The sequence below is a fragment of the Tetrahymena thermophila genome (assembly GCF_000189635.1).
Source record: "Tetrahymena thermophila SB210 genomic scaffold scf_8254665, whole genome shotgun sequence".
NCBI lineage: Eukaryota > Ciliophora > Oligohymenophorea > Hymenostomatida > Tetrahymenidae > Tetrahymena > Tetrahymena thermophila.
In genome coordinates, this window is record NW_002476432.1 from 747,277 (window position 1) to 763,175 (window position 15,899).

The following is a 15,899-nucleotide window of genomic DNA, read 5'->3' on the forward strand; positions in this document are numbered from 1 at the left end:
AATATTTATTTATTTTATCAACTTTAGTAATTTTGAATTTTATTCAACGCTTAATTTCAAGAAATAGCACATAAATTCTTGCATCTAGAAATACCTATCCCTAAAGACTTTAATTTAGAATCACTAAAACCATTGGAACTAATAATTTAATAAAATTAATTGAAAAACAAATTTAAGAAAATAAAATAAAATACGCAAAGCTTAAATTAAGCGATTATAGACCAACGCACTGAGTTAAATCTTTGGATAATTTACTAATTAATGATTTTTTCACTTATTAATCACTTTTAAATAGATTTATATTAATAAGAGGATTTAGTTAACTTTTTATTTACTCATAATTTAATTCTACTTCTTTACATGATTTATTCCTTAATACCAAAAAAAATAATTATGATTTATATATAACTAAATTCAGTTTATTACTAAATTACAAATTAATTTGAAAATCCTAGGCCCATTTATTTTACTAAAATTTAAAATATAATTATAATTATATAAAATGGAATTAAATTTTTTAAAAATCAAAAATATTTTTAAAGGAATTATACCCTATCTTATACAATAAAATTGTTAACATAAAAAGTAATTATTATTACTACTTTAATTATTAACCTAATTGTCTGAATCCTATCTAGATTATTTTAGCTTTTCTTAACAGAGTTAACCAATATGCTTTTTGCTTAACTAATATCAATTTAATTCTTTCTTTTTACTAAAATGAGTTAAAAGTTGATTATTAATTATTATAAAAAAAATTTAAGATATTCTAAATTTTATTTTGGAATTAAATTTCATTTATAATTATAATCTTCTAGTGTTACTAAAATAACAATTGAATTTCAAAAAACCAAAACTTTTTTGAAATTATTATGATTAAGAGGCTTGCATTACACTAGAAAAATAGAAAAGGATCTAATTATATGGTCACAAATATTTCATATCAATTTTTAATTTAAATCTTTTATTCATGCTATTTAATTTTACCACAAAATTGAATATCATTTAATTTAATAGGATTCACTTATTTTCAATACAAGTAATTAATATTTTGATTAAAAAAGAGTATTATTAAAGCAGATTTAAATAAATTAGTAATCCATAGAAGAAAATGAATGAATCTACGATATAAAAATATCAAATTCCAAAATATTTATTTTATTTTATAAATTTAAATGTTATAAGTCTGATATTACCAGATATCAAATCATAACACTTATAATTAGCATTTAGCTTTATAAATTTACAAAGTAACAAAAAAATTGTGGATATAAATTAATTGAATTGAGGTATTTAATAGCCCATCATTAGCATAATTTTTTATGTTAGCAAATCCCAATTTTAATTTTTTTGAAAAATTGTTAGAAAATGCTATAACATAATTATCTAAGACTTAACTTTTATTATACTAAAATCAGATTTCCTAGTTCAAAACGATCATTTCATCATATTCTTTGAAAATAAAAGCTAATGATATAAAACTGTGAATTTATTCTAAAAAATAATAAATATGAGGTGAAGTTGATGTAAAAAATACATAAGTAATTTAAGCTTTTTATTTAAAAAAATTATTTATTCTATTTTAGTAATGATGTTGATGATATGTAAATAATTATAAGAAGAAAATAGAAAAAAAACCAAAGGTGATGAGCGACATATTAGCTCATTAGGATTAATCTTTGTATATTTTGAAAATTTTCTAAACTGAAAAAACATTTTTAATTTTTTATACAATAATAATAGAATATAAAGATAATAAAGTAATATTTATTTTGATTTAATTTCATAAAAATTTAAAATATGCAAGTCGTTAATTTTTGTAAGTAAAACTAAAGTAGTATAAAATACAAATTTGTTAATAGCGACTAAAAGTCTGTCAGTTAGACTGTTTACTTTTTTTCATCTTAAAAAATTTTTACAAATGTAACTCAAGATGATTGATTATTTTCAATATATTTTTTTTAAAGAAAATATTTGTTAATCTATTTATTTATCTACATTAAAGGTAAACTAAAAATAGACAAAAAATAATATTTTGATTTTAAATGACACAATTAAACTGGTAATAAACATAATTCTCTCTATTCTCAAATAAATATCAGCTTTAAGTTTACATAAACTATAGTCAAAGCGTCTATTGGTCACATGATTTTCTGTATTGAGCATATTTAAAAAGCTTTGATTAAATATGAATATAAAACTTTAAGCCAAAATTGAAATAAAAATTATTTTATTTTCTAATATTTTTAAAGGTGGATTAATAATAAATAGGGTGTTTTTTTATTAATTTCTAATAAAGAAGGTTTTATCTTACACACATTATTAAAATCTTCTAAGTAAAAACTTTTTTAGAATAAGCAAATATAATTTATACAGACTTATAAAGTAAGTTGAAATTAAAATGTAAAAAAAAAAGTGGCATTAATTCAAAAGACTAAAATATTTTATTTTTACAATTTGCAATAAAAAAAAGTCACAAATTTTTTAATTTTTTTTTTTTGGTAAAATGATATAAATTTACAGAGAGAATACTGTACTGTTTTATATTTATTCAAAATAGATTGATTTTTGATTTAAACCTATTAACAAATAAATATTAAAAGTTAATTTTTATCTAAAATAGAGTTTAAGTTATAAATGCTAATATTCAATTTTCTATTTATTTTTCATATTAATAAAAATCTAAGTTTTTCAAAACAACGAAAATAGTTAGATATGCCCATTTCATATTTTATCAGATATTTATTTTATTTCTTTGAAATATTTAATGATTATAGCTTTATAATGAACAAATTGACTAATAAAAAGTAAAATAAAAGTCAATAATAAATATAAAAGAAATGATTTGATTTTTTAATGTAAACTAATTATATTATTTTAAATCTTAAATTTCTTCAATGAATCGATCATCATTACCTTTCATTTAAAGAAAATAAATAGTTATGCGTATTTAATACTTCCCTGGCTATTACATTTATTTCTTCTATTTGAATATCCTAACATTACTATATCAAATAACTAAGTAATATCACCACAAATCAAGAGCATTTCAAACTAAAATATGCTTAATGACTCAATGTTTTTCTTTTAATTTAACAATTCTAACTCTAATAAAAATTTTAACATGACTTGTATTCAAAACATAAATAACAAGTGGTAAACAAATTAGTGTCAGTCTAAGAAAAATAAACTTAGCAACAGCTACTCTTGTGTATGCCAAAACTAATCTCCAACAACCCTTATTGAGTAGCTTGATGATGTTTTACTTTAGAATTAAAACCTAAATACTGCATTTGGTTCTTAAGGATGGTTTAATTTAACAAATTTTAAAGAACCTTACAAGTACATCGCTTTTTGGTTATTAGCTATTACAGCTTTGCTTCAATTAATACTTTGGTATTTTGGTAGAAAATTAGATTAAAAATCTTTATAAAAAGAAATATTTTCAATGACTCCAGAGACTTAACTTCCAATAATTTAAAAGCAAAGTATAGACTAAATAAATTTAACACCTTCTAATAGGTTTGAGTAAAAAATGTAAAAAAGCAAAAATATTTAAAGATATGAAAAAAATAATGATTTTTCTTAATAAAAATAACCAAAAAGCAAGAAGATAAGTCTAATTTAGATGTAGAAAATAGATAACTCTCCCTTAGACAAGTAGAAAATAGAATAAAAAGAAACAGATATTAAAATAAAAAGCTTAGAAAGAGAATCTATGCCTTTTACTTGCAAAATATAATCTAATAATGAAAATTTGAATAAAAGAGAGATCATTCATAAGATGAGGTATTTTCAAGCAGATTTAATACCCTCTACTAACTAAAAAGTGGGATTTAAAGAAAAAATTGAAGAATTTTAATTATTAGACATTGATCAAGCCCCTACATATTCATCTTCTGAGAAAGGTTTTGTAAATTAACAAAACGGTACTCCTCTAAAAAATGAGGACTAAAATAAAAATTCTAACGAAATAGAAATAGTTAACTAAAATCCTCAAGGAAAAAAAGCATATTTTAATAATTTTTAATAGAAAAACTTTTTGGTTAGAATTATGATTTTTCACAATTTCTTTTCAATTTTTTTTGTATATGATAAAGAACTATCTCGACCATTGAGGTTCTAAATAATATACTTGAATGTTATTCATTCTTTGGCTATGTCAGTACTGTTTTGTGATTTTCACTTACTAATTTAAAGAATATTTATTTCAATAATTAGTCTAATCATAATCGAACTAGTACTTTTTTTCTCAATTTATCTTTATAAAAAGAAAGGAATACTGAAGGTAGTATCAGTTATAACTAAAATATTGATTCTTCTGCTTTACTATTACATTATTTTATCAGTTATTTCTGGCTCTTAGCCTAGTGAAGCTAACTAGTTTCTAGAGCTTTTTTTAATTGCTACTGGAATAAATTTTGTTATCTATTAATGTTTAATGGCCCTCTTCAAAAATTTTATCATACTTAAATATATCTCATTAAAAAAAACAAGCAGCCTAGTACTCTATGTTTTCAGTAAAATGAAACTTAATGAAATCTTAGAATAAATTTGATAATTATCAAATAAGCTAAATATTTTACTTAAGAAATGTTCATAGAGATATTTTTTTTCTTCTTAATGCCCTAAAGAAATTACATAGAATAATTTAAAATTCTAAATATAAATTTCATAGATAGCTTAAAAATATTGTTGCTCTTCCTAATTCTTTGAGATAAAATTTGTTATTTAATCAGAAAAAATCATATGCCAATATCATTTTAATATTTTTGATTTTTTTTATTATTGAATGTTTTTTTTATGTTGAACATATTATTTTGGCTACATAAATTTAAATTAAATTTATAAGTTCATTTTTCATTAAAGTTTTGTCAGAATTTATTTGATAAGATTTTTGTAATTAGATTTATAAGTGAGTTTAAAATTTTAAATATCAATTTCATTATATTAACTTTCCAAATAAGTTTGATCCCAGTTATGTAAAAAATATTTTTTATTTATTAAAATTTTAATTTTAATTAAAGGGTAAGGGGTACATGTATTATTAAAATTTATAAGAAGTAATTTTTATTAAGAAAAATATTTAATATAAATGATAAATTTAATTAATAGGATGAAAGACTAATGAATTATCTTATAATCAAACATTTCGTCGAGTTATAAATAATATAATTACTCATTTATTATGTTTATTGAATGTTTATATATTAAATTTATTAATTTTTAACAATTTCACTATTGTTATTATGATGTACCAGCGTTGAAACTTACAATAAAGGCTCTAAGCTCCAAAGGCTTAACATATAATTTATTGTCTTCTATTAATATTTTCAAAAAAAATTATCATTTTATAAATATTTGTGAATTTAATTAATTACATTATTCAGCTTGAGAAAGAAGTCTATTGAGTCTGCTTGATTCAGAGAACTTAAGATTTTATTCGCTGCTATTTTCAATTGTCCACTTATATCTTTTTTCTTCCCATTCTTTTTTGTTTTGATTGGCAGTGAGAGTAACTTCTTCAACTATTTCTACTCCTTCAGGGAGAGTGTAGCTTGAAGCATCAACTTCATTTAAATTATTTAATCTCAAGAGATAGAGATCTCCAAAAGGTCTGTAGTAAACCTTCAAGAAGGGATCAGTGTTAGTCTTAAGAGGGTTAAATCTGTTAGGGAGTCTAACATTATTGAAATTTGCAGTCTAAGAAAGAGATTAGAAGACAATAGGATAGGTATCAACGTGAGTCTAAATTTTTCTAGACAAGGTTTGGTCACCTTCTTCAAAAACGATGTAGTGTCTAACTCTTTAAGTTAAACCGGTACTGTTATTGTAGGGTTCAGTTTCATTCAAAGGTTCACCGACACCTCTAGCATCATCAAAGAGTAGTCTACATATTGATTTAATTTTAATACAATTAATTCACTTTGAAAAAATAAAATTGTTTATGTTTGTTACCTTCTATGAATCATTAGTTCAAGTTGACCTTCTTACAATGAAGTACCTCCCTAAGAACGATCGTTGACCAAAGAAATTCTCTTGTTACTGTTGATGTCTTAGATAGTGATCATACCGTTGACAGGATAGTAGTTACCTGATGATGGTTCATTAACCTATTAATAATTAATTTGATTAATTTAACCAAATTTTTAAAAATTATTGTGAATTTATTATTACAGAAAGGTTCCAGGTAGGTCTGTAATTAAGGATTCTCTTTTGGAGTTCAAGACCATTAGAGTCAGTATAGAAGGTCTAGTTATTGATAACAGGAGTGTTAATAAGGAGAACGACTTCCTTACCAACCTTGTCTTCGATGGGAATACTTCCAATGAAAGTTTCAAGTTCAACTACGTGTCTGTAGTAGTCACTTGCATAGACTCTGAGTTGAGAGTCAGTATGAGTACCTTAGATAAGAACGATTGTGACTAATTTACCATGGAAAATAAACTATTTTTAATATTAATTAATTAAATTAGTTGACTTAAATGGTTTATTGTTTTTAATTTTAATTTACTTGGTTCTTGGTCTCAGAGTATGCAGTGGGAGTATCAATATATTCAGTAGCAGGTCTGAAAACATAAGCACCTGACTTTTAGCCTTATCCTTAATAAGCGGGATAGTAGTGATAAAGAACTTCGAAGTCATTAACAGTGCAGACTGAGTTTTCTTCATCATTTTCAGAGGTTCTTCTGGAGCAGGTTTTTAATTTGAAAATGGTGTTGAATCTGTTAACAGTCAAAGAGACCTTATCGGAGACTTTAACTTTTTATGACTTCTTCTAGAAACTGACGTGTCTTCCAATAATGTTGTTAACTGAGTTCTTTCCACTTCCAGGGACGAGCTTGTAATACTTATATGAGTATCCATCGAAATTATCTTCGAAATACAAGTCACAGTCAGTTCTATCATAGTTATTAAGACAGAAAACCTCACCTGAAAATATAAAATAAAACATTTTAAAAAAAAACATTAAAACAAATTATAATTACCATAAATGTGCTTGTTGTCAGAGTCAATAATAGAGAAGGAAACATTTGGAACTTTAATCTTGACAACGATTGATCTTGAAACTGTGGGATTGTAGACATTCAATAAAATGGGTCTGCCGTAATTCAAACCTTCATAAGTAAAAGTGCAGTTGTTAGCAGTAGTGTTCCATCTGCATTAATAATATTCAACTTCTTCATTGATTTCTTTAGAAGCATATTCTTCCAAGACAGGATGGAGAACTTCATTAATTCTATCAGTAGAGTTTTACAATCTATAAACGTAGTCGTAAGCGACGTGTTGCTTTTCAGTACCTGCAACAGCATCGTGATGTTGTAAAATACCCATATTCTAAATAAATAAATAAACAAAATTATTTAGATCTTATTTAAGTTTAAAGAAATTTACTTATTCAAAGCCATCGAGATTGCTGAGGAAAAGTTGATAGTTTTCTTCAAGGAATTTGCTTGAAGAAGTCATCTTAGCAACAGAGAAGATGTTTCTTAAATGTTAGAGGTATCTACCACTGTCTCTAACGTTACCCTTAATAGCAACTCTGGATGTGAAGTAACCAGTCCAATATCCGTGAATTTGATCTGCATAGGGGAAGAAGTCGTCGTACTTGGTGGGCCAAGTAATGTTTTGCTTATTAACTTCAGCCAAGTAAATTGAAGGAGTAGAGTATAAGATTTCTACATTGAAGAAGTCTTAACGTGCATTGATATAGTTAATCAACTTATCCATATTCTTGTACCACATAAGAGCATTGGCGTAGTTGAAATCTTCACCCATAGTATGAAGTAAGTGATTTGATCTGAAGTGTGCTGACATATTACGGAAATATTCAACGAATTCAGCTGATTTCCAGTCAATGTTATATCCTTCTAATCTGGGATTATCCATAATGGGGTCATCATTAGACAAAATATCGAAGTTAAAGTCTTTTTATTTAGTAATTTATAAAATTGTTTTATCTCATTTATCATTTTATTGTAAATTAAAAACATATTTTAAAAACTATTATTTATTTTATCCTTTTCTAATGCAGAAACAAAAAATTAGTAATTCTTCTAAAACTTTGATCAAAGATATTAATTATTTATTTAAATAGATATTATATTTAAATAAATAATAAATTGATTAATAAAACGAATGATATTTAGTAGGATATTGAAGAGTTTTTAATTATTAATAAACCTCAAAGTTTCTATATCCTGAATTTTATTCAACACAACACAATTATTTACTATTTATTTAGTTTGTTTAATTAATTTGATTAATTGTTTTAGAATTTGTTTCTTAAACATAATGCATTTTTTGAGAGTTTCTTATAAAAATATTTATAAAAGTTTAATAAAGAATTACGATCAGGAGGGTTGTAGTGATTGTAGTTAACTGCAGTGAAAATGTAGTTATCTTCACCACTTGCTTGAACAGGACTCCAAATCATTTCCATAGTAGATTCACTCAATCTAACATCTTTATCTTGGTAGTCAATTCTAGAAAACCACCAAGCATTAAATCCCATTTAACTGAAGAGTGCTGCATTAGTGGCCTAATGTCCGAAGGGATCAATGTGCCATCCAATAGTGGGAATACCCTTATCACCGAATTACTCCTTGAGCCATTAGTGACCAACAGTCATTTAGTCTACTAAATCTTCATAGTAAGGAGTAGCTTCGTCACTCATACACCAACCACCATTGATAATTTCGATTTAACCACTTTCAACAAGCTTTCTGTATTATTCCTATCTTTCGACTGGGGAATCAATCCACCATCTGTAAAGGAAGGCAGTTTCTACTTAAACATATTTTCTGGTAGAATTCTTAAGCAATTCATCTAAGACAGTATCGATTGTGTATTAAACACCTATTTCATTGTTAAAATTTATATCAATTAAATATATAACTTAAATTCTAATTATTTAATTTGTTTATTCTACTTTACAAATGAATGTTAATTTTATATTTGATTGTCTGAGCTCAATTTTTAATAAATATATTTTCCAACATTTTTTAAACTCCAACATATAAAAAAATGGAAGTAACTTAATTTAAAATCTAAGTTTTTAATTCGTTGAAATGATTATTATGGAATTACATGGTTTAGTTTAAATTATATATTTGATTTTTTACCTGCCCATTGGATTGTAGTATTTGATCCATAGTAATATTGATCGACAGTCTTAAGCCAGCCGACATCATCATGAGAATGAGGAATTAAGTGGATGTATAATTTTTCATTTTCAGATCCAGGACGAGGACCATGAGCCTTATGCTTGGCAAGGATGTCATCATCATAAAAACGCTTAGGTCTTTCAGGATTAGCCTAGGCGAAGCTTGCTGCAAGAAGGATTACACCTAAAAGAGCAGCTAATAACAAATGTTTTTAAGACATTTAATTACTCTTTGATCAAAATTTTGTTTGAATATTAATTTACTTTATATAAATACTAATTTTTCAATGTCTTTTCACTCATTAAGTCAATCAAACATATAAAAGAATTTGATGAAGAAGTATATTGAGTAATTAAGTAAAATGAAAATAACATTCAATATTCTTATTATAGTTAATATAATAAATTGATTGCTAAGTCTTCATAATACGAAAGAAGGGGGTTTTTTTCGTCAAAATTGTTTAACTATCAATTTCCTTTATGAAGGTATAAAACAAGAAATAAATATCTTAAAATAATATTTATGCTTTACTCCTTCCTTGTGAAGAAAGCAATAATCATATTTATCTTAAGATGCATGTAAAAGTAATTTAAAAATATCTTGTGGCTAAATCCATACAATTAATGCTTTTATTTTAGAGAGATATAAAAAAAAAGATTGAAAGCAATAAGAAAAATACAAAAATTCTTAGTTAGATTTGAAATTAATTAAACTTTATTCAAGCAATATATAAAGAAATAAAAGAATGAATAATTTATTAAATCAATAAATTAGCAAGTGTCCAATTAATTATTTTTTATTAAAAATCTTAAGACACATTAAATGTAATGTAGACAATTAATCACTACTAAATAAAAGTAAAGGTTAATTTATTATTATTTTTGTAAATTTTACATTACTCCAAATTACGAATTACAAGATAAATTGCTTAACCTAAATGAAGTAAGCCATGTTCTGATTATCGCAAATTAATAAAACATTCATATCTTTAGAAAAAAAGCATGTAAGCGAAAAGAATCAACAGTCAATTTAAATATATAAAATACTATTAAAAAATATTTTATTAGATAAATTAATACTAAAATATCTCCTTTTGGGAAATTTCTCGAAGGTAATAGTTATGCATTTAGAAAAAAAGAAGATGTTACATTCTCATTTTAAAAATATATCAAATATATAAATATATATCTTTACCTAATCCAGGTTTCAGAAAAATTTTATTTTTTTTGAATCATACTTAACAAGAAATGCTTCGTTTACTTTTATCTTTCCTTCAATTATATATGAATCTTATTGTGTTTCATTTTTATTTGCAATTTACCAAAAATACTTTACAATATTTTTCTAAAAACTAAAAAAAAATGATTAAAAAAATTTAACAGAGAGTAATATTGTAGTTTACTGAGAAATTAAAAAAAGTCTAATAAGATTGCTAAGTAATTTACATTAACTTTTAATTTAATGATGTATTTTTTTTAAGTGTAATAAATTTTTAATTTGACCATTTTCATAAATAATTCTTCTTAATTTATTAGGGAAGTTAATAATAAAACATTTCTTAAAGTAAAATATAAAATAATAAGGGTTTGAGTATTTATTTTTCAAAGTAATTTATTGATTGAGCTTATTAATGATAAAAAATAGTATTTATATTAAAAATGATATATTATTGATAATTAGGATTTAAATAGATATTTATAGATGATTAAGTCAATACATGAATATATTATTTTATTTACTCACCTATCAATCGATTAAAAAAATCAAAGCTCATTTATAAAAAACATTAATAGTAATTAATACTCAAGTTCTGAAAAGATTAACAAAATGAAGATAAAAATTTTAATAAGTTTAAAATATTCATCTTATTTAAAAATAAATTTATTTAAAGATGTGCAATAATAGTATTTTTTTAGATAGTTATTACTTTAAAAGATATTAAATAGATAAATTAATAGATAAAAAGTTTTTGCTGATATTTTATTAAGTTGATTTTTAAACATTTTCCTATTTAAGTAAATCATTGATAGATTGAATATTAAGTCAAAAATAAATACATCAAGCATTTATTTGTTACAACAGTTAACACTGGTAATAAAAAAAAGTATTTAATAAATTGTTCATTTTTAATGTAGAAATAATTGAAATATATTTGATAAATAATTTGATTCAATTACATGTAAAGTAATAATACTTTTTTTATTTTTTATTTATTTTGCTTAGAAAGTCTTAATGTATTTCAAGATAATTATTATTTAGAAGAATGTTTTTTATTTATTTTTACATTTTAAATTAAATTTTTTAAAAACTACGACATAGAATTGAGAAATTTTGCTTCAAAAAATATAAATTAAGCTAATTTAAATTAGGCAATTTAATATATTTTTAAATCTTGATTAAATTTTATTAAACTCTATTTTTATTCATTATAAATAACAAATAATTTAGTAATACTCAGAGAATTTCTAAAATAAACTTCACAAGCAGGTTGTCCAATCATAGTTTTTCCAAATTGGCAAAAATGATTCTTTTATATTTTATATTTTATCACGAGATGCCTTTTCTGGATATAAAACTTTTGGTTTTTCTAAATTTAAGATGTTGCATATGATTTCATGAGCAAAGTTTTTTGAAAAAGCCTTTTCGTCTTCAACAACGTGGGCATAGCCATATCTCAAACCAAAATCAACATAGAAATATGGGAATCCTTTAGGAATTTAGCTTCTGATTCCACCTTATTCTCTAGTTATTTTATAGAGCTTTTTGTGAGTGTTCCAATCAGACTCCATATTTTCTATTCCTTGCTAGAAATAAACTGGTATTTCTGCTGCAGTATTCCTAGGGAGAGTAACACATTCAATAATCTAATTAAAATAAGAAACATTAATTAATATTTTTTCACTACATCTTATATTATTTACTAAATGAGGTAAGCTTTTTAAATTGACTGAGTTTTCAATAAATAAGACTTCATAATCTTTTTTATCAAAAGCTTGCACTAAGCATTTCTAAAAATTTCTAATTTCCTCATAAACTTCTTCATCAACATCAGATAAGCTTGAGTAATGATCAAAAGGAACAATGTAAAGATGAAAGATCTTCTCGTATTTTACTAAATAAATATTTAAAAATTATTTTCAATAAAACCTCAAAAAAATAAAAGTAAAATTTATTTATTAAATTAAAATTTATTATTAACGAACAAATATCTTATTTTATGTTTTTAAAAACGATTTTTATTCTTTAAATGTTTTTATATGACCTGAAATACAAACTAAAAAAGTAAATTTGATGATCTAAATAATAGGTTTAAATAAAAATGTTTTCAGTAGATATTTAACAATTTAAAAAAATTATCACTCAAATTTAATTCATTGATTTCATTTTAATAAATTTCTATTTTAAAAAATCTGTTTGCTTTTATATTTATCTTATTTCTTGGAAATTTAACAATCAAATGCTGCTTCAAAAGCAAATTTTTCATTAAAAATTCAAAGAAATAATTTAATTATTTTTAATTTTTGCAAAAATAATTTTTTGTTATTTAAATAAAAACCTTCTTTATTTTTCAAGAATTAATATTTTAAAGAATTATAAATTAATTTTTGTGTATTTGAAACTATAAGGAAAAACTTATTTAGCTTATTGATTTATTAGTTTTATAATATAATTCTAAGGTATTTTAAGTTGATTTTAATTACCATATTATGGAATAATCAAAGCAGTTGAGGTTCCTATTGAAATAATTTATTCTGCCTATATTTATTTATTGCTAAAGCAGTATTTGCAACTTTCTAATGTATTGTCTAACTTTTTTTATGCAAAGAATTAGTATTGCTCTTCTTTTTTTTATTTCTTTTGTTATATTTTTTCTTCCTTTTTAGATTTCTTTTTATTTTCATGCTCTTCTTTGTCTCCTATTGCATTAAGCTGCTTGTTAGTATATTCTTAATCAAGTAACTCATTATCATCATAAGTGTTTCTATATTTCTTGAAAAAATCAACAGCTATGTCATCATAATTATGTTTAACCTAGTTATTTTTTCTCTCAATCTTCACTGCTTCTCTGTATTGTTCTGCATTAAATGAGGCATATGTTTTTTACACCTCAGTATCATCAAACAACTCCTTATCCAACTCAAGCAAACCTGCATTTTTAACCTCTCCTCTGAAAGTATTCTGGTAATACTCATCCTATTCTATGAAAAGCTTTTCGCAAGTCTTAGTAGCTTTGATAGTCTCACCTGTTGTTTAGCATAATTATTTAAAAAATGAATAAAGTAGTTAATTAATTTTTCTTATATATATTTAACATGTATATTGAATTAGCTGCTTCTACATTAAAAAAATGCATAGATGATAAAATTAATTTTACCTTTAGAAAACTAATTCCATAGCTCTTCACATAGTTTTCCTAAAACTTATTCTTACTAAAAAACTTCCTCGTGATGCTCTTCTTCTTCCTATTTATGGCTCTTTTTATCAGTTTTCTTCCATTTCTCTAATTAATTCAAAAATATTCAATTAAATTAGCTCAACCATAAGTTTTAAAAGCTATTTAAAATGAATCATCGCTTTTATCTTCTGAGTTAAATATATTCTTAGTACTTTGTGGCTCAAGAATATCTGTTTCTTGCTTTCTTTCTTTGCTATCCTCTACCTTATTTTTCTTTAAACCCTTCAACATTTATCAAATAATATATATTATATATAACTCAAATCTTTTTATAGAAATATATTAACTAATTAGTAATTAAACAAATCAAAGGAAAACTAGATAGAAAAATTTAAAGAAATATAGATTCATGGATATATAGATACATACATATACGCTATTCAAAATTGATTGTAATATTAATAATTTTATATTGATGTCTACTTACAGTATTTACAAAACTATTAATATTAATAATAATAATAATGAAAACTTTTGCTTGATAACTTAAATCATTTCTACAAGCAGAAATTTTATTTTAGCGCACTATTTATTATTTAATCTAAATCCATAGTAAAATTTATTTATTTATTCTAAATAATTTGATCAATATTCTAAAAAAGGTAAGGATAATTAGAATTTATAATTTTAATTTTTTATGAATTTGCATAGCTAATATTTCAGCGAAATTTAGAACTCTACTATGTAAATACAAAATTTAATAAAATTTAAGCTGATATGATCATATAAGTAATACCATAAATCCTCATTAATAAATTTTGATTTTATTTACTAAAGATTTAATTTCAGTTTTTAATTTGATTATTTTCTAACATATATATATGAATTACATTGAGAGTGATTTAGCAAGAATTTATTAGGATTTATGGTAATACTAAGTTAGAAATAAAATATGTCTCAATAATTATAGAAAAAAACTAAAATTTATTTTAAAAACAAAAATAAGAGTTAGAAAATAAATTTAAACAAAAAATAATGTTCTTGTATTTCTTTCTAGAATTATTCTTTTTATTTTAAATCTAATTATTTTTTTAAGATCTAAAATTTTCATAGTCTAACAAATAACAAGTATTTACTTAATAATTTCTGATTTATACATTTTTTTTTTTACACTTATCAGTTTGTAAAAATTTTTTAATTAAATTTGAATTACCATAACCTATCCAAAATTTTGTATTTTTTTTTTCTAAATTTTGAAAATGCTAATAATATTTTATGAAATTAAAGCAAACTAATTTCTTTTGAATAAAAATTAATTAAAAGACTTCTTTATGTTTTTAACAGAATTACATGTAGATTGATCTAATCAATTCTGATATATAAAAAGAAAAAAACATAAAGACTAACCATTTAGCATTCAATTTTTTAATAAAAACTTATTAAAATTCCACTAGCATAATTCAATATAAGATTAGCAATATTTATTTAATAAATATTGTATTTAGGTTATTTTTTAAACAAGTTAAACAGTATTTTAAAAATGACTAAAAGACTAACCTCTAAAATAACAACATTATTTTTATAAAAAGTAAAAAAATGATCAAATATTATTTTATAATAAATGAACTGCAAGAATAGAAAATAGAGATTTTGGAGTAATTAAAAATAAATACAATGTTTTAAATAAAAATTATAAGATTAACTAATGAATGATACGATACATACATTAACTAACTAATTAATTTTTTTGTGATATATCTTCCTCAAAGCAAATTTATAAATTAATATTTGGTAATTATTATAATTTGTTTGTTCTTTTTATTCAAAAAAAATTAATTAAATTTCCATAAATTTTTATTCAGTGTCTTTGAAAAGAAAAAATAATGATTTTATAGATTAAATATTATGAAGAGTTAGATGAAGTCTTTATTAATTTGTATACGAATATATGGCTTAAATTTATTTTTATCTATAAAAAAGTTTTTAAACTCTTCGCTTTAATCTCATGAGGCTCTCCGTATTGATCTTTAGTATATTTAATTTTAAAATACTTTTACATTTATATTTAACTTTCAATTTATTTTTAATATAATTTTTCTAAAAGAAATTATCATCTATATTCATTAATAAATATCTACATAAATATATTTTCCTATTATGACTTAATTTTTACAATAATTTTTTATTATTCTTTATTCATTTTTTATTATTTCATATTTTTTCTTTATTTTTTGCTACTTTTACTATTGCTTGATAAAAGCAGTCTATTATTTGGATTGTGATATTATTTATTAATTATAAAAATTAATTTAATACAATAAAGCTTTTTTAATTTA

General features: G+C 22.6%; 4 protein-coding genes across 4 annotated transcripts in view; 1 reads left to right on the forward strand and 3 right to left on the reverse strand. All coding sequences in view use genetic code 6, as the record gives it.

Annotated features, from left to right (window-relative positions):
- The window catches only part of TTHERM_00229950 (hypothetical protein), a gene marked incomplete at both ends in the record, with an annotated part of 228 nt that extends 144 nt beyond the window's left edge, over positions 1 to 84 (reverse strand). Inside the window, one exon of the mRNA XM_001014328.3 lies at positions 1 to 84. This exon is cut by the window's left edge and continues 144 nt beyond it. Within this exon, the coding sequence (XP_001014328.3) occupies positions 1 to 84 (84 nt within the window).
- A 2,977-nt stretch (positions 85 to 3,061) lies between these two features.
- On the forward strand, positions 3,062 to 4,118 carry TTHERM_00230950 (transmembrane protein, putative; the record flags this gene model as incomplete). Its single annotated transcript, XM_001014329.2, has 2 exons — positions 3,062 to 4,045; positions 4,101 to 4,118. 2 exons carry the CDS (start codon positions 3,062 to 3,064, stop codon positions 4,116 to 4,118), a joined length of 1,002 nt encoding a protein of 333 aa, XP_001014329.2.
- A 1,117-nt stretch (positions 4,119 to 5,235) lies between these two features.
- TTHERM_00230960 (glycoside hydrolase family 38 amine-terminal domain protein) lies at positions 5,236 to 9,387 on the reverse strand (the record flags this gene model as incomplete). The annotated part of the gene is made up of 9 exons (XM_001014330.2): positions 5,236 to 5,321; positions 5,382 to 5,890; positions 5,959 to 6,113; positions 6,178 to 6,447; positions 6,515 to 6,933; positions 6,990 to 7,338; positions 7,396 to 7,928; positions 8,353 to 8,859; positions 9,126 to 9,387. The coding sequence occupies 9 exons, from the start codon at positions 9,385 to 9,387 to the stop codon at positions 5,236 to 5,238; spliced, it is 3,090 nt and encodes a 1,029-aa protein (XP_001014330.2).
- A 2,257-nt stretch (positions 9,388 to 11,644) lies between these two features.
- On the reverse strand, positions 11,645 to 13,854 carry TTHERM_00230970 (CwfJ carboxy-terminal 1-like protein; the record flags this gene model as incomplete). The annotated part of the gene is made up of 5 exons (XM_001014331.1): positions 11,645 to 12,031; positions 12,089 to 12,279; positions 12,869 to 13,411; positions 13,543 to 13,668; positions 13,776 to 13,854. 5 exons carry the CDS (start codon positions 13,852 to 13,854, stop codon positions 11,645 to 11,647), a joined length of 1,326 nt encoding a protein of 441 aa, XP_001014331.1.
- Between the last annotated feature and the right edge of the window lie 2,045 nt (positions 13,855 to 15,899).